This window comes from Amphibalanus amphitrite, unplaced genomic scaffold (genome assembly GCF_019059575.1).
Source record: "Amphibalanus amphitrite isolate SeventyFive unplaced genomic scaffold, NRLGWU_Aamphi_draft 001249F_arrow, whole genome shotgun sequence".
NCBI classification, from domain to species: Eukaryota; Metazoa; Arthropoda; class Thecostraca; order Balanomorpha; family Balanidae; genus Amphibalanus; species Amphibalanus amphitrite.
In genome coordinates, this window is record NW_024882742.1 from 87,713 (window position 1) to 107,084 (window position 19,372).

Sequence of the window (19,372 nt, forward strand, 5' to 3'; positions counted from 1 at the left end):
ATATTATCGATACCGTTCTGAATGGACAGATTTCCATTCATCTCGTGCCATAGAGTCCTACGTCCCTTCCTGTAGCTGTTCCATGCGACAATCTCTGGCCATTTCTCGGGCCCCTACGGGCTACGGGCTACGTCACGCGATATGAGTGCACATCGAATGCAAGTTTGGCTGTGACTTTTTGACGGTTATTTATCCATACGCCCTTCTTTTGTCTGTTTTTGCTGGATGTCTCGATAATATGCGAGTCTTTCCGTCCTCGCGGTGAAGTGCCGTGGGTGTGGCGCTACCAAAACACGTCAGTTGTTCAAATCACGTTCAGAATATCGAAGCGTCCTTCAGGTAAGAAGAATCACTGTTACTGAACGCACATGTATTATTTATCACAGGAATACGATACACGAATACACATACAATACTACACTTCACGACAGTCACTAGGCACAGAGTTCAGCTGCTCAAATAATTAACTTAGTGGTCCCACTCTCGCCGTACGGCAGACGGCGTCACAGTAAGGCCACGGAGCCGGTCTCGGGACGACCAACCCACGGCCTCGCGCACAATGCACTCACTTATCGGGCGCACGGCGCCCAGTCACTCACTCAGTCACAATCGGTCAGTCACACGCGGTCACAGTCAATGACTCAGCTCGAGGGCCGGGAACGCGCACTCGAAAACAGTACCAGCCTGTACCCGGCGGTACCAGAGAAGTACCGAACGGTACTGGACGGTACCGAGTGGACAATCCGAGCTCTCGGTAGCGTTCGGCAGCACGGGCCTCTCTCGGGCTGCCCTCTGTCCGGCGCAGGGCCACGGGAATCCGGCACACGATCCTATTTGGTTTCCTGTTCTCTGCCGCCGATGAGTTCAGTTCGTACCCTGACGGCGGCGCTCGCTCCGGACGGCGGGCGCCTGGCGGCCTCCTGTCCGAGGAACGGTACTGGTATGGCACGGGACGGAGCGACAGCGGCAGCGGCGCGCTCAGAACATCTCCTTGACGAAGCCGAAGCCGAACTTGGCCGCCTTCTCCCTGATGACGCGGCCGAGCGCCGGCGGGCCGCAGAAGAACACCGTCACCTTGCCGCGCCGCCGGTCCCGGATCTGGCCAAACACCTGGCAGGTGCACCGGGCAGCGGTCAGTGGAGGGGTACTGAGGGGTGCCGGGGGTCACACAGGGTCGATCGGGGTCAAAGTCGCGACAGGCGGGACACAATAAGTTAATTGGGGTTACTGACATCACTGGAAGTATGTGGATGGGTATTTAAGATCACTGAGAAACAAAGGTCACTGGAGGGGCCCGGCATCAACACTGCTGCAGATCACTGAAATCGCTACAGATCACTTGGCGCTGATTGATCGCTTCAGACCACTCTTGGCTCACATACCGTCACCCGTCAGTACTTACAGAGCTGATGACACAGCACCTACAATACCTCCCGGCTCCCACCTACCGCTCGACACCCCCGGCAGACTGACCTTGTCCCAGTCGGGCCGTCCCTGTTTGACCTCGTTGCGCAGCGGCACGGCGCCGACGATGGGCAGTGAGGACGTCTTGTGCAGCTGCATGGTGAGAAAGCTGTCCAGCTGGCTGCCACGCCGCTGCTGCGACTCGCGCAGCTGGTGCAGCAGCTCCAGGAACCACTCGAAGCTGCGCATGTCGCGGTTCACCCACACAAAGTCCACCTAAACGGGCGGGCATGGCAGGCGTCACATAAGCTGTATGCATGACAGGTGGGGATGACCAGACACACATCCATTCGAATACTGGACACTTTTCAGAGGAGAAGTAGATTAAAAGTAATCCTGGACGTTAGATATTCTTTAGAACGTTTCACTTATAATTTTTCTCAGATAAGGAAAGCTGAGACATATCCATCGCCACTCCTGTCGCGCTCCAAGGTACCCCCACATTATACACATCTGACCGGAGCAAGAGTGAGTTCAGTGTCCATACCTTTTTCAGTTTGAGCATTGACGAGGGCATTTCCAGGCAGGTGGGAACCAGGCAGTGAGGACAGGGCCGGTGTGCCGCGTTATACCTGAAACAGAGCGACACAGTCAGGCGTTTGGTAGATCGGCGCTGCAGAAGATGAACACTTAGATCAGGAGTAGGTATTGGTGGGTGTAGCTGGCCAAAAGGCTTCCTAAATTGTCGGACCTATTTACCTTCATTATTCAAATGTGCTAATACATCTGAGTGAACTGAATGAACTTCAAGCCAATACCGAGCAACATAGGTAAATACATTAATAATTTTGATACTTAGCCGCATAAGCCATAAAGTAAACAATAAGAAAGAAGAGTGAAAGAGGCAACAACACGTCCACGCTTGACCGGCATATTATACAGGATGTGTATAAAGGCGTATGTGGGGTATGCTATGGGCGACATTCGACCTCCTGTCCTCACTGACCGGCCCATGATGCAGTGTGTGTTTATGGGTATGTGGGATGACACTGGAAAGGAAGGCGACCCCCTCGTCCACTTCTCATTTACCGGTCCATGATGCAGTGCAGCACCGACGCGAACGGCGTGACGCCGATACCGCCGCCCACCAGCACGGCATGCTGCGCGTGAAACACACTGGTGGATGGCGCTCCGTACGGACCGTCCAGGATTATCTGCCGGGGCACAGACAACGTCATACACATGATCGCTAGAACCAGCAGGAAACGATCACTGTTTCAGACACAGGCAGAGCTGATGAGAACTTAGGTCATCAAATTTGTCGATTTAGTCTAGGTACGTATGACGACAAATTTACTTAATCCAAGCGTGCATCATAGAAGTAGAACTCTCACCAGCTCATCGCTATTGAAAATAGTCATGCCCACTGCTGATACCCACCTTCCAGCTGAGTTTATCGACGGTCCCCTTCTGAAGCGAGTGCTGTTTATGGACGGCGCCGGCCTCTCTGACGGAGCCGGTCCTGCAGCCGGCCACCGTCCCCGGACCGGGCGCCGGCCGCTGGCAGCCCTCTGCCTCTATCCGCTTGGCCGACCCCTCTGCCTCTCTCCGTTTGGCCGAACCGCTGCCGCTGCAGCCGCCGGCACCGACCGTCGCCTCCGGCACCTGCGCCGACACCGTCCTGACCGGCTCGACGCGCTCGTCGCCCACAAACCCGGCGTTGTGCAGGCCGCCCGGACCGTCCCCCGCCGGGTTCTGACAGGAGAACCCGTGAGGGGCCGACTCGGCCTGTGCCTGACGCAGCCACTCCAGGCGCTGCAGCTGCTCGGGCGTCACGGCTGTTACACCCGACTTCCGCTGCGCTGGCGGTGGCGCTACCGTCGCCGGTGTAGGTGGCGCCAGCTGCGGGCAGACCAGGTCGCTGGGGCCCGGGTGGGGCGTCGCGGTGGCCTTCATCAGTACGAACTGGTCGTAGAGGAAGGATTTGAGACACGCCTCCAGCACCTTGTCGTGCAGACTACGGGTCCACTCGCCGACGGCCCGCACGTGGAAGGTGATCTGGTCTGAAACGGTCAGTGGCAGGGACGTCAGACATTCGCCAGCGTCAGCAGTATGGATGGAGCTCCATTTACTTAGTAAGAGTGCTTCAGATGGAACAGCATGTCAAAGATTTAAAGAAAATAAAGATTCAAAATACTTTCTGGTATACACTGTCATTATAAATTTGCAATGATGTGATCCACCAACATGATCATCGGCTGACCACGGCCACCTGCCGACCCACCTACACAAACCTCAACGCTTTATTCCTGCGCCACATGGAGCCCGTATGTTAGAAAACTCACCTTCGTTCTCTGGCGAGCTGCTGATGGTGAACGGGTGCCACTCGTACTTGGCCACGGCCGGTATGTTGACGTAACAAAAGTCGCCGGGCCGGAACACGAAGTCGGGCGGTCGGGACACCGTCAGCCGCACCACCTGTGAAATCACACAGAATGGTTGAATACGTTATAAAATCGCAAGTACGGGCGACAAGAGCCATCGACGTTTGAACATCAATGTTACCAGACTCAGTGATCGAGGATCACAGGTACCGGCGTTAGAATACAACATGGTGCATCGGCGTTGATTATCACAGGTACCGGTGTAGTCTTTTCACAGGTAACGACGTAAGGTTACAGGAACCGACATCAGTTGTATCACAGGTATCGATGCTTCATGCTTGTGTTAGCTTTTAAATGTAGTCGGACTGCGGTTGGGTATACAGTCAAAGCAGTCGGACAGAAGTCATGACTGGGGCCATCAAATATGGTATATAATGTACTCTTGTGAGGAGTTGCACGGGTTGCTGAATGCAGAGTCTGCATGGGTCATGGCGTGGTAGCACTCTCCATCACCGTCCCTCTGTACAACATCACCCATTAGTGCAGAATGACCCAGTATCCAGCCGCCCGTCGCCAGCCAAACACCTGCTGTCCGCCGACGACCCACTGACGTCATCACAACCCAGTGCCGTCACCGTATGTATAACTGGCTGGTCAGCCTGCAGTCGGCCAGGGCCGCGGTCCTGTTGTGGTCCGATATCCATCTCCTTCCGCTGCACACCGCCGCCAGAGCTTCCGGAGTTACCATGAGGCGTGGTCTTATCTCAGGAAGTAGCTTACGAAGGCGTGGCCTACGCTCAGGAAGTACAGTAGCAGCTAGGAAGGCGAGGTCAACGCCCAGGAAGGACTCCAGGGAGGTGTGGTTTACATTTATAGAACGATGCTTTTCATGTCGAACGATGCCACACATCCAGAGCGATGCCTTCCGGATAGGTGAAGCCGGTGAGGCGATGCGGCTGCTGATCTAAGAAATGGCCATCATGGAGCGTGTTTTCTCTCGGGGGCGAATCCCTCCCCAGCAGTAACGGACTGCGCACGGCGGGTGAAGATGAGGCCACAGAGGTGAAAAAAGGTGTCAACTCTCCAACCGGTGTTGGAGACAGAGTCAATCCAATAAAGGAAGGTCGTCGGAGACACAACCACTTTAATATAAATAATAATCTCTTTTCATTGTTGTCGCAAAATTCTTCTCGTTTTTCTTTGATGCACGCAAAAAAATCAATCATATTGAGTCTTAGTTCATTACGAGAACTTCATACTCCATAGCACTATACAGTATACATAGGCTGCCGGAGACACCGGAGACAGAAGGTGGCGAGAAGGTGATTACTCCTAGAGCCGGGCGGAATCCATAAAGACGATTCTCTTTGACGCTTGCCGCGAAACTAGACCTTACGGCTGTCTCCGGAGACACGAAAGAATTTCAGTAGCGAAAACGCTAGCACAAACCCTGCGCACTTGTGACAACGCGGCGCAGCTTCTGAAAATGCCGTTGGGTTGGGATAGTAGCGACAGTGAAGTGTGCTTGAAGTGACTGAAGAGAGTAGTTGGATCTTGGTTGAATCTACCTAGGTAAGACTAAAATAAGACAATGGTTGAGGTTGGGGAATAGTTATCAAAGTTGAGGAATCAATAGGTACTGAGGACATATTGAACTTTTCAAACAAAAGTAACATATATTGTACAAAATCCCTTGTGAATGATTTTTATTATATAGTTGATGCAGGAACACTCGTTTTCCTTTCATTTGTTTTATATTTCAGTTCAAGGTTCAGTTCTGATTGACTGATTTAGGAATGCATGTGAAGGTGGTACAATACATTGATTGCATTTTTTTTCTACAAATACTTCAAAAGGAAATAGACAAATCTGAAGTGATTTATGTTGCTGAGTGCACTTCTCTTTGAATTTCAAAAATTTTAGATTAAGTATTCATAAGAAGTTTTATTCAAGCTTGATGTTGTTCCTTGTCCTAGCATCAATCCATGATGTCTAAAACTTGTTTCGGCCTGTTCCAGCGCCTCCAGAAACCTCCAGAAAGCTCCAGAAAGCTCTAGAATCCTCCAGAGAGCGTTCCAGCGCCTCCAGAAAGCTCCAGAAAGCTCTCGCCAAAGCTCCAGAAACCTCCAGTAACCTCCAGAGAGTTGAGAGGTCCAAATTTCTCTGGAGGCTCTGGTCTACAATTATGGCGCAAATGTGACAATCACGAATGTAAACAAAGGACATTTGACTGATTATTTTACAACTTGAATGTAAAGAAAATTACATTGCTATAATTTTATTTATCTTTTTAACTAAAATTGAAAACAAGTTCTGCATTTCAAGAGAGAACAATCGTCATTCTTTTGGTATCTATGACGCCAATCTCCAGAAATCTCCAGATTGCGTTCCAGCGCCTCCAGTAAAACCTCTGGTAGAGCCTCCAGTCAAGAATTTCTTCTGGAGGCGCTGGAACAGGCCCTATGTACCCATTATACAAACCACATGGTTTGATATTTGCAGATTGAGGTGCACAGCCTCAATGCAAGCATTTGCAACAAGCATTTACCTATATTTTTGAACCATTTCTGGACTTCCTGTTGGAAGTGAAGAGCAAATACTCCAGTCATTGTTTTGATTTTACAAATATTAAATCTTGGTGGTCTATATCAAAGCACCCATCTTGCTGACACCTTCAGGTAAGGCCAGAGATCAGTCTAAATATGTGCATGCATCTGAATGATTTAAAACAATCCAAGTCTTCATTGGTGCTTATATCAATGTAAATGTGCTATTTTCATTGGCTTACTCCCATGCCTTCGATTTCTGCATGGCAGAGGAAGCATTTATTCAAAGGTAATTATAGCTTTAAAATAGTAGGGAGATGCGAGATGACGTTTTCATTATCAATGCATAACTTCATTCCAGTAGCCAAATCAGTCCCCTGCAGTTCTGCATTTCTCGACCTGCCAACGGTGGCCATGACGGCTGGTAAGGCCCCGGTCCGGCAGTTGGCAGTAGCGCCACCTACACTGAAGGTCGGCGGATCCCGAGGCCACGGGCCGGCCTGGCCCGACCGTGGCAGACGAGCCAGGGAGCGGGCGGCAGGGGTGGGGAGGGGTATCCGGGAAAGACGGGCAGCATTGCACTTAATAAACAAGGTTGGTATTAATAATTTGCCTGGAGTATCCGCGAGTCTTTTTAAGGCAGGCGCGACGTTACCCAAATATAACTTGCTTTTAATTGGAGAGTTGGTAGGCAAATTAAGGCATTTGCGTGTTGCTCATTGACTAGCCCTCTGTTTTGGAATAACACCCGGTAATGCTGCCCACAAGTGCAGTGCTAGCCTGCTTTTTTGTCTGTTTTAGGTATACATAGAAATGATTGAACGCCCTGCTAACCTAAATTTGTTCGTAGGTAATTCTTACGATTTGTTTGAAGTGCCGACCTCCGAAGGAATAGTCCTTTCGAAAGCTAATACTTGCGTCCGGCTTTTAGTTTAGGAAAATAACACCCATTGTATTCATAAGTATTGCTGATTTAACAGCAAAGTAAGTTGAAAAATTTTAATTTCCTTGCCTTTGTGTAGATGAAGGAGAGCAGCCACCAGCACACACGTCTAGCCGATCCTCTCACAGCCTCCACACTGCTGCCCATTGCCCAAGGGCCAAGGACCGACCGTAACATCTGTGTGCCATAAAATGGTACAACGGCGTCTTTCATCAGGCGGACCCCAATGCGAACGCCACGCGGACCGTCCGTAATCGCGTTATGCGCCAGGCGCGGCCATAGCGCGGGACGCGACGCCAGCGCCGCCTATCGGCAACGCCAGAGAACTAAGGTCGGTGAGAGCACGGATTTTGATGGGTGATAGCGCAGTGTGAAAAAATAGGAAAGTTACATGAAAATGTCGCTATACTACGGTATAGTTCACCATCTGAGCGACATATTTATGTATTTTTATCCATGGCGGATAAAAATTGGACCCGGGATCTGGCCATGGAAGAAAAAAATGTTGGTCAGTGTAAGCACGGATTTTCGTGGAAACTAGCGCAGTATGAAAAAATAGGCAGCTTACATAAAAATGTCGCTATACTACGCTGTAGCTCACTAACTGAGCAACACATCTCTGCACTTTTTATCCATAGGAGAGAAAAATTCGACCCGGGATCGGGACATGGAAGAAAAAAATATTTGCACCACCAAATGAAATTAAGATACATCACTCCCGTTATATTTGTATTGAGTCTTTCATGAAACAATTTCGCTATACTACGGCAAACAGCATGACGTCTCGCATATATTGAGACATATTTTGACAATGCAATGTAGGTATAATACAATTTGGAATGTTCATAAACATTTTATCTTCTCCTGCCAAATCCCGGTGCCAATTATCCCCGAATATTGGTAAAAAATACGTCAGGGTAAACGCATATTACTGAATTTAATTGCATTATATCGCATTTTTCAGTTTATCGTTAAGTCTCCACACAGGGACGTTTTCATCTGAAGTTTGGCCGCCGGAGCCACCGCGAGGCCTAGTTGCACGAGTAGCCGATAGTCGGCGCCACCGTCGCACTCGGCCGCAGCCAGTATACTGCCAAAAATGGAGCTATTATGATATCGCTCGTTGGTAACTAAGTGTGGCGTGCTTCATAAATGATCGCCGCATAGAGAAACAACCGTTTAATGAAGAAAATGACTTATATTTTACTCATAATAACAATCTGAACCCCAATGTCCGCTTCTATATGGAGTTTGGCGCATAACGGAACGGTTGGTCCAGGACGACTGACGCAGGGCTTAGCTGATTTTGTCTGGTCTGACACAAGCTCTATAAGCATTGGTAAACCATCAGTTCAATTGTTTTGAGTTGACCTCGCGATTGAAGCATAAAGGCTAGTCATTAGTCTATCCCAGAAACAAATACACCCTTCGCATTTGTTCGCGGCATTCGTGTAACAGCGGTTCAAAAGCATGGGAACACAGCATAAACACAACCAGTCTTTCAATGGGTATTGCTGGGTCCAGATGGCAGAAAGATGGCAGAAAGTTTTTGAAGGTAAAAAAGGAACACTCCCCAAAAAGCAACTCCGAAATCCAAAATATTCTGTTTCCACTTATTGATCCTTTTTCAGCCCTTGAAAATACTTCAACTTTTATCTAACGGAGCTTGAGTGTCTTTCAAAGCCAAAAATTGTAAAGTTTGTATTAATAAGGGCTTCGTGTGCTGCTCAGCCAAAAAAGTTTACAATTTGCCTGGAGACAGAGCCAGTATGCCAGCTTATACAGTTGGAGACAGCGTAGATATTTTTTTCACCTCTGTGAGGCCAGACCCTGACACCCCACTCGGTAACCCGCCCCGGACACCCCACTACAACTGCAGCCCCATGTGAGCCGGCCCGGCGCCCAGACGGTGTAACGCTCCCCGCTGGGCAAGGGCTGTCTGCAAGAGCTGCAAGGGAGTGTCCGTCTACCGCGGAGAGCGACCGACCACAGTGAACTGAACGGGGAGAGGGAGAGGGGGTGACTCTAATTAATACCCGGGAATCGATAAGCGATGAATGACTGAAACGAGCGTGAGCTAACCTATCCGATGGCGGCTCCGCACTGCACCAAACCGTCCGACAGCAATTTTGGACTAATTTTAATCGCAAGCAATTTTAGGCCATTACTTGATACTTGACTCAGCACCGCAAGAATTAATGATGTGCCCAAGCTACCGATGGCAGCTTGAAGGGGTTGCATACCGCACTGATAGATGGAAATCAGTAAATCATTAACCACCAATTATGACCATTGACCACATCGATCTCCAATGAGCCAATAACTAACCTACCGGACCTGACCTTGGCCAATGAGCCGGGGAGCTGTCATCAGGCCCCACTGAACCCGTCCCTCAACTTCGACTTCGGAGAGAACCGGGAGACCTCTGACGTCATTCCACAGCCACGGCTCGTAAAACGGCACGCCACGTAAACGATGCCGTCGATAGACGTAGTAACTGGACTCCCCGTCGAAAGACCGACAATTATGCCATAAACCGATCGTTTAGCATTGCTGATAGTTTATTGAGGACCTCATTGTATCCCCCAATGACCCATTGTCGGGAGGTGACCTGACCTGATTTCTGCGGTTCCTTCTGCAGGGGTTGGTAAGGTGGTTTAGGGGTGCAGACGCACCCTTCAGTGCCAATCGCACCACTTTGTAATAATAATGACACAAAGCACCTGGCCAACGGGCATCGTTGGACGGCGGTGTAACCTACAGCCTTTTGTACCGAGCTCGCTGGCCCTGGGCAGTTATCGGCGATGGAGCGCGAAGTGACCTGGCCTCGCTAGATGGCTGTGTGAACTGTAAATGGTCAGCTAACCTTACTGAGTCGCAGCGTGTCCGTGTGCCATGTCCTGACTTCACTGGGTAACAGAGTGACCTGTGACCTGTCAAATAACCTCACTTGGCAGCAGAAAGGCGGCAGTGACCTGTGACCTGGTAGGTAACTGACTTCATTGGGCAGCAGGGTGACCTGTGCCGTATCGAATGACCTCACTTAGCAATAGAGTGACCTGTGACCTGTGTACTGACCTCGCTCGGCAGCAGGGTGGCGGCGGTGACGGTCGATCTGCCCCGGTCGCTGCAGACCCGGCTGACCCGACAGGCCACTTCCAGCGCAAACAGGGCGCCCGGCACCAGGAACCACTTCCAAAAGTTGGGCGAGTGCAGGATGAGCAGCACCCAGGTGGGGATGCTGAGCAGGTGCGTCCAGTAGAATATCTGTCCGGGGAGAGAGAGGGGGCGTCAGGTCAGACCGAGAGCAGAACGAGGCAGAGGGATGTGTAGCTCACAGGCCGCTGTAAACCAGTATGCAGACCGCAGAAGTCTATGGATGGACGTACAATCAGAAGGGACTATCAGAGAACTCTTCACATCTACAGCAACTCAGATGACGCTCATTCCCCCATCACAGATCCTAACACTGACACACGGTAACTATAGCTCAGTCAGACCGAACAGGGACAGCCTACACCAGCACAGCCGCGGCCAGCTGCCGAGTCCCAGACTGATCGGTCCTCGATCAGCCAATCCTTATCCACATCAGCGGTGTGCCGCCGTCACAAACCGCCAACACCTGACCGCTAACGCCGACCCCCGTCTGTGCGCAATGACGGAGCGGTGACCGAAAACAATGACTGAAAACCGACCGCTGACCGCAGGCGGCACGTGCCGGGCGGTCAACCGCCGCCGGGCGACGACTGTCGAAATGGTACCGAGTGGCGAAACGGCCGCCGGCCGGCCGGCCACGGTCGCGCCCTCAATGCAGCGCCGGGGAGCCGCCGCGGTAAGACCGTTTGGTGGGGGCTGAATGAACAGCGGATTGCTCACCATGCCGTCTGGTCTGACTGCTGGCCGTTGCTCGGTGCTCACGGCTCACGCTGAAGGGATAGGTAGCTGCTAACGAGACCAAGTGAAGCGAAACAATAGCTAGCTGAAACTCTAAATACTAATCAGTATTGAACACACTGTTAATGCTCAAACTTCAAAGCACGATTCCCGAGCATATGCGAGGAAAGACGGCACCTTCAGCCGACCCAACACACTGTCTTGGCGGCACCCCTCCATTCCCATCCCCACCCATGACTGTAGGTATTGGTGCCGGCGGCAGCAGCGCTCTACGGGCCCGCGCTGGGTCACTGCGCAGTGCGCAGCCATCAGCGGCGTATGCAGCGCGCGCCACGTGCCGCCCAAGGCTGTCACGGAGGCCGGCTCCCCCACGGCGCCGAGCGAGAGGCAGGGTCACCATCCCCGTTCAGAGGACGATGAAACGCGCCCGGCCGCAAAACGGCACATTACGGCCGCTCCACGGGAACAACGATACGCCTGGCACCGTCCGTTTTAACAGACAAGGTAGCAGACCGGAAAATAGCTTATTTAGGATTTTTGACGGGTGACGAGCATGAATGGCCCTAATGCACGTTTATACGCGGCGGTAATGTTGGAGTAATAGCACCGCATCAGCATTATGACACCGCTCATGTTTTAGCAACGCTGTCAATGTCATATGAACCCACCCGCTGACTAATATGCCTCATATGGTTACCAGCGGGGCCTTTCAAACACTCATTCATTTTATCCGACCGGAGCAACAGCATCAAGCGTTCGAGACACTTTGATCAAACGATCAGCACGATTAAGCCCCATCTAACCACGGAGCAGGGGCTGAACCAGGCCCCATTGGAGCAGCCGTTTGGCCGAGCTACCAGCGCAGGTTCGTGACGTGCTCTGATCGATCCGGAGGCTGTTACACGCCCCCGTTACGCCCCCGGCCGGTCTCGGTCACGGTGCATCACAGACCCCTCGCCGGGTCGTGAGCCCGGTCCCATCTCCTATCTGCCCCGCCCCGCCGACCTCGGGGCGCACACCGCCGTCAGGGGTCACGCCAGGTCACCGAGGTCACCGGCGCCCGCCAAGGATGACGGCGGTGGGTCGAGCCGTCACCCGTGTAACTATGCGATCGAGACCGGCGCGGCAGCCACACATAGCCGAGAGCTAGTCATAGATCTCGAGTTATGGTGGGAGAGAAACAACAGCACAACAGGTATTCAACCAGCGCCATTTTCCGACCAATTGAAACGCTGCAAGTTTCAGGCCATTCTTCATCGTCAGCCTAGAGACCTTGACATCGCGGACACATGAGCTCGTGCGCGAGCCTGACGTGCATACGATACTATATTTTGTAATTGAAAGCGTTTCAGATGCACCTCAGCTCAGCTCAGCCAAGCGTTGAGTGATCAACAAAGCCTGCCACACTGTCAAAATGTAAGGAATACGCACCAGAGAACTTCACAAGAAAATCTCTCATTGTCATGAATCGATGCATGCGACGTATTATAAGTCATAAGTCTCAAACCTAACGTAGTATCCCTCGATGCACGTAGACCACAGACAGCTCGGCAGTCCGAACAGCGCACCTGCGTGGCCCATCAAACCGTGACGGTCGGACCACCCCGGCGCGACGCCGTGAAGGCGGGGGCCCGGCCGCCCGTCGGTCGGTCGGTCAGCCTTGACAAGCACGCCAGGAATGTGGGGGCGCCGAGCGCACCAGCTGATCGGGAAGGTCGGCGCCGTGCCTCGCCGGGGGCCACGGCCGCGTGCCGTGCCGGGCACCGTACGGGACGGGCCCGATGAGCAGGGGGACGGGGGGGGGGGGACTGGAGGACGCATAGGAGTCTGACTATGGAGAGCAGATAATCTGGGGGTCTGAGACACTGAGGCCCACGTCCCTGGGATACGGTCCCAAACAGATGGTAGACTGAACACACTGTGCGCAGACAGTTTTAATGCCATGGAACAGCCTATACGCCGGTGATTGCCAAAGATGCCATAAACAAAACAATGGCATAGCCGTGTCAAGGTCCACACATGACACAACCAGTAACGACTGTTCCTAGTAAAACAAAAACGGCTAGCCGTGTGTGGCGAGTTGTGGTAAATAAAATCTTCAGAAACGTCACAATTTATGACAGAATGACAAAGGCAGCTGGCGGTAAAGTAGTAGCAGTCTCGATGTCATTACCGTGTCTAGTATGGTCGGTGCGAGATGACGATTATTTCCGTGCCCAGTCCTGCGGGTAATATCGTCGTTAGTCCGTGAGCGGCGTCATTTGCCGGGCCGTGACCCAGTGATTGAACCGTGACCCATGACCCGTGTCACTGTAACCGACACCGCATTAAATCGACCACCGACAGACTGAACCGTGACTCGAGTCGCTCCATACCGCACTGCCATATGCCACTGCCATTGCCATATGCCACTGGTGTTTGATGATATATGAACATTAGGCCCTTGCTTCATCCCCACTCCATGGTGTTAGTAGCCCAGACGGTTTGGTTTATCCTCGCCAGTCCAACGGTCTGTATCACTGTCTCAGCCCATCATACAATCAATACCCACATACAACACATGCATCATCCAGACCACACCACCCCAACCCATCCAAACGTCAGACGGGCTCACTGGCGGCCTTCGAAGGCCGCACAGCGACCCATATTACCCTTCCCTGTCGCACGCACTGTGTCAACCGCACACGGCAGTCTCCGCAGCGGTTAGTAGCGGCTCGGCGGCTCCGAGCCGTCACCGTGCGGTACCCGCAGCCAGCGCGGCGCGGCAGTCAGGCGGAAAAGGCCGACGGGAGATCTTATCAGGCGTGCGTACTGCGTACTCGGCGGGTGGGGTGGGGTGGGGGAGGCGTCTGCAGCTAGCGGCGAGAGATGGATGGATGGGTGGATGAATGAAATAAAAGATAGATGGATGGGAGGATGGATAGACAAGCGGACGGATGAACGGGCGAATGGAAGAAGGGTGAACATATGAATGAATCGACGGAAACACCGACCGACTGTCGGACGGCAGTTCTCATATGTAGGTCAGTTCCAGAGTGATCGCGGCCGGCGCTGCAACAGTCGTGCATGCCACCCCGATAGCAGGCTGCGATGGCCGTGATATATGGCAGTTACGGCGCACATTATACGACCAAGCCCGTCTCTGGTTACCAGGCGGGCGGTTATACCGGTAACCGCGCGGCATTAGCAGTGACTGAGGCAGGGGAAACCAGGACTACTAGCAACAAGGCAGCTAGTAACTGTAACCGATGCCGCATTTCGTTGCAGCAGTGAATCGGAAAAAGCCAGGGACTGTCTGGCTCCCGCACGTGGTAAACAACTGGTCAATGCAGTGTTGCAAGTTGCAACAAAGAGATACATGACACATCTAGTTAACTCCCCTCCCTCCATCAGTGACCATTACAATTGGCACAGGCCTCCCCCTGTTGATGCAACCCCCCCCCTAAGGTTTTTCGCGAATAACTCGCGTAAACAGCGGCCGATCGCGACGAAACTTTTAGTACCCTCGCATTGATCAATTTTACACCTACCCTGAAAATTTCATGACCCTGACCCAAATGAACTTTGACCTGTGACCAGGGGCGGCGCCACGGGTTTTCGATAGGGGGGGACGGGGACTGTAGCTGTCCGAAAATCCCAAAAGTAGATACTGATCGTGTATGCAAAAAAAAAAAACGAGGCACGTAACGCCACGAAACTTGGCAAAGCCCAAAACACATCGAATGGTGCATCCCGTTTCCAAACTTATCCTAGGACACCTAAGATCGATCACCTTTTCAAGCATCCTTGCCTCTAAATCAAAATTTGCAGTCTTGCCAACTCAAAGCTGGTTTCCTACAAGCTGCGAATTGCTTAGGGATACTGGCCGCGTGGCCGAGTGAACTGGGTGTCCGGCTGGAAATCCGGAGGCGGGAAGTTCGCGACCGGTCGGTCAGTGTCGAGTAGCAGTGCCAACTATTCTTACGTTTCGTACTTTCAAATTTTCGATCTTACGTCTGGTCAGCTTCATGGCTTCACCCCCATATAGTCATGGAGGAAAAGTGGGAATGTCTTCTGCTCTGACAAGTGCGCCAAAACTGCAATATACTTTCAGAATCATGACATCACCACCTGATCCATATGCAACGGGCAGGGTGCAGCTAATGGCTAGCCGTCAGTGGTCATGTCATTGGTGGTCACTCAAAAGGTCATGCTAGGTCATGGAAGGTCACCAGCCGTTATTTGATCACACTTTCTTATGGATTTTACTTACCAAGAGCTTCGCGGGAAAAACGAGCGCATGCCGCATGCACCGTTGAAAAAAAAAATGAGTGAAAGGGTCTCAGGTCCGGCGGCCTCTGCAGGTGAAATGCCCCAGGGTAGGATTCCGGTCCTTGTTGATTAACTTCGTCAAAAATGGCAGTAGAGCTGTGATGTCGGCACCATTGTGTTCGTCATGATCGAGCTGGCACGACCTGCATCGTTCTCATATTCACCCTCCAATCGTAACAACACAGCATGGGGATTGGCAAATGGCGGGGCACCCCCTTTGGGAGGTAATGAAGGTCTCTGGAAACCTCATCCCTCATCTCTTTAGACTTTAGCATTAGTGGCTCTCCTTATGGAACAGGTTTCTTGACTGGTCTGTTTCACCCCAGAATTCAAAGACTAGTCAAGGTAAAACCGAGCGTACCACAGTGAGCACAATTTGATAAGCTGGTGTATCTCAGTTTCCATGTAGAACCTTTCACGTATCACGTACCTAAAACACTTTCGTGCACTCATGCAAAAGCAACTGCCATGTTTCAACAGCTGGTAATGGCATTTTCACAGCCGCTGACGTAAGAAGGGGAGGGGGCTCGATTAGACCCCCAGCCGTTCGGCCGCCGACCGAACTTAGTTTTGCAGAAAAAAAAACGAGTGCTATCGAACCCCTTGACGAGAGGGAGCCGATGCTACCCAATTATAAGGTCTTGGGCTACTGCGTGCTTTTTTGGTCCTGCCTATGATCTATCCGAACACTTCTCCCCACAAGTGCTGGGGTTAAATGGCATAGATTTGAAATGGTTCCTGTGGTAGAACTGCCATGCTTGAATTTGACTAATTAGGAATGGAAAATATCCATATAGTAACGGAAATCTATGGAATTTCAGTTAACTTGGTTTTGTCGGCAATGGGGTCTGGCAGTGGGGTGGGGAGGTAATAACCCTGCCTGGCGCCCCAAAAAAGGGGGGGCACGATCCCCGAGGCCCTGCCGATCACCTTATAGGCATCACAGCTCCACACCTTTTGCAGATGGCCAGGACCCCCTGCGATACATCCCAACAGCAATCTTTATTCAGAACCTGCCTTGATTAACCAACGATGCATTAAATGCGACGGATAACTTTACAATGCATTATTATCAACTATTGAACGGGCCTCGCCGATAGGGGGGTACTGTACCCCCCTAACTTTCGATAGCGGGGGACCTGTCCCCCCCGTCCCCCCCGGTGGCGCCGCCCATGCCTGTGACCTCTTTTCCGAGACCATGTTTGGCCGGAATCGCGTTTCGGCGTATGTCGGCGCGCATTAGCCGCGCGTTTGCAAGCTTTTCGTGGTTTCAAACGTTCAACCATGTGATTTGATGTTGCTCCCATACATTAGGGTGAGTGTCAAGGTCACCTGAAGGTCAGGTCAGGTCATTGACCTTTGGTGACCTCGGGTGACCTCGGTTCACTTTTTCGAGTTTTACATGTTTCTAGGCTAGTTTTGGAGCTGAATTCGAATTTAGCAACCATTGGAACATTTACGAAGTAGTTTTGATGCCTTCGTAACATGTTACGAAGCTGTCAGAGGCGGTTGACACGTATTACGAATATCCGTCACAACCCCTACCGGTTGACCTGACCTGACCTGACCCAACCTGGTCTAAATGCTTTTAAAGACATCATCTCTGATCAAAACTAACACGATATTCGTGATCAGCACCCCGAAAACCACATAGCAGCCACACTTTACGACTTTCTAACAGGTCCCGATTTTCACGGTTTTCGGGTCATTGACCTGACCTGGAAGGTCACCCGATGACCTAGGACCTTAAAGTAGGACCTAAAATAGGACCCTTGTGCCGTCGAAGGACGCAAAATGGCCTGTGCCGGCGAGAGTTAAAGCAACCATGGGACACACAGGAGACTGAGAGCGACGGACCGAGTCAGGGATGTGACGTCATCATCAGAACTGACACATGTGACATCATCGGTCCACCGTCCTCCTTGTCACAATCCATCTCCAGGCGGCGTCAAGCGACGCGCGTGGGCACTGGTCCTCTGTAGATCTAAGCTCCGGTGTGGTCATATATTCAATCGGTTTCGACAATCACGAATGTAGCCGCTGCCGCTGGGCGGCGGGCAGCATACCGCTATCATGACATTACAAGAGAAGTGAGGGGAGGGAGAGGAGGGGAGTGGGATGGTAGAGCTGTTGGGAGGAGATGCTCTACGGACCACCACCCAGTCCTGTTCGATCGGATAGCTGCCGGTACCGGTTGCACACACCGAGCACGGTGGGGTAACGATACATTCAGTCGCGCGGGAGCATCCCTTTCACAGAGGGGGCATGCAACGCAGTGAACCGTGAACGGGGGCTGGCGCAGCGGAGCGTAAAAGGTCCATGGCAAGTCTGTGTTTGCACGTAATGACCCGTCAATAAAGAGACTGAGGCTAAACTTGAGGGGGATTGGTGACTATTCGGAAAGTCAACAGTAAAACGTCTTTTTTTACCGGCGGATTCATGGATCAGCATTACAGGATTGTGACTACGGATGCCTAATCTCAGCATACCACAGTCCGCCCCGTCAGTTACTACCTATTCTGAATTCGTCAGAGAGCGTCATTGGGTAATTAAATCGCGGCTGGCCGGCGGCGAAGAACCCCGCTGTGCCGTTACAATAAACATTCCTCCACGTGCACGGACCATACCCGGGAGCCGGAGCCGTGACGCTCGTCAGCTGATGGCGGAAATCCCCTGCACACTGGCGCCGCGGCCCTGACCTCCCCTCTCCCACCTCACACCCTCTCTCCGCTCCCCGCTCTACCCTCTCGGCACGGCTGACCGCCGTCAGCTGTCACTGTGCAACTAACTGCCTGCTTACAACACTCGGACCGGTCCACCCCACGTATGACCCCCGCCTCTAAACGGACACCCAGCCCAGGACATTACCCCGAGTACGACCAAAACGCACAGAGACCCGTGGACCCACCCTGCCGACCACCACCCCTCCGCCCGTCTGCAGGCCGTCAGAGCTCCTACTCCCGCCGTAATGGAGCCGGTTTCAAAACAAAACGGCGCCGCCGCTTCCCATAACAATCAGTCGGCTTTTGGCGTGCCGTGGCCCCCGCCCGACGTAAGTTACACCACAGCGCCGCCAGCAGCAGGGCACTAGCGCAGACTGCTGACTGTGTGGGAGCGCTGTGGGAGCGCTGTCATGGGCAGGGTCGCCGTATGCAACACCAGGGAGTCAAGAAATGGAGGTGGAAGAGACAGGACGGCGCTTCGCAAAATCTAAACAGTCCCAGTTTGAAGTTTTTGCTTACACGCTGAAGGTCGAGCTAGCCAGAAGCGAGTTCGTATGTTAATGAACACGTAACATCTGACCGTGGCTAGCGATGCCGTGCAACTAGTGCAACGACGCATCGCATGGCCCACACTGGACGCAGAACTTATAGCAGCTCCCAGCCACGATTCCATATCGCTCTCCAGTATCATTTAGGTACTGCGGGTACTGGACCCTCAGTGGCTGCAATCTGTACCAAGCAGAGTGTCCATCCCTGAGGTGCTGTTTGATTCGGCCTCACCCGGCCACGGCCACTGGGTGTCGATCACCCCACTTGCCACATCCAGCCGAGACCGCGCCGCAGTGACCACAATATCACCTCCCCTCCGTCCGCCCTCCCACCGCACACGGGCACTTCACATACAGCTGTCGACATGAACTTCATTAGCACCGTTTCGTCAGTAGCGGCCCACAGATCATGGATGGTCGAATCTGAGGGTCAGTCGGCCGTGGGATCGGATTTCAAACTGGAATGAAGACCAGATACCTCACCAAGAGACTAGTCTACGGGCGACGCCTCTTGGGCGTAAAGTACATTCCTGTCGGAAAGTCCCGGGATAAGTCGCCGTTCTCGACGCGTCGGCCGGTGGCCGCGGGTCGGCAGCGCCATGAAAACAGGTCAGCGGGG

General features: G+C 52.4%; 1 protein-coding gene across 1 annotated transcript in view; it reads right to left on the bottom strand.

The window, feature by feature from the left end:
* Positions 1 to 355: 355 nt before the first annotated feature.
* LOC122371484 (NADPH oxidase 5-like) overlaps positions 356 to 19,372 on the bottom strand; it is a 43,798-nt gene continuing 24,781 nt past the window's right edge. The window contains exons 5-11 of the mRNA XM_043347836.1: positions 10,356 to 10,544; positions 3,750 to 3,882; positions 2,845 to 3,467; positions 2,494 to 2,618; positions 1,952 to 2,036; positions 1,474 to 1,680; positions 356 to 1,110 (exon numbers count right to left, since the gene is read on the bottom strand). Of these exons, the coding sequence (XP_043203771.1) occupies positions 979 to 1,110; positions 1,474 to 1,680; positions 1,952 to 2,036; positions 2,494 to 2,618; positions 2,845 to 3,467; positions 3,750 to 3,882; positions 10,356 to 10,544 (1,494 nt within the window). The 3' untranslated portion in view covers positions 356 to 978. The remainder of the gene's footprint in view (positions 1,111 to 1,473; positions 1,681 to 1,951; positions 2,037 to 2,493; positions 2,619 to 2,844; positions 3,468 to 3,749; positions 3,883 to 10,355; positions 10,545 to 19,372) is intronic.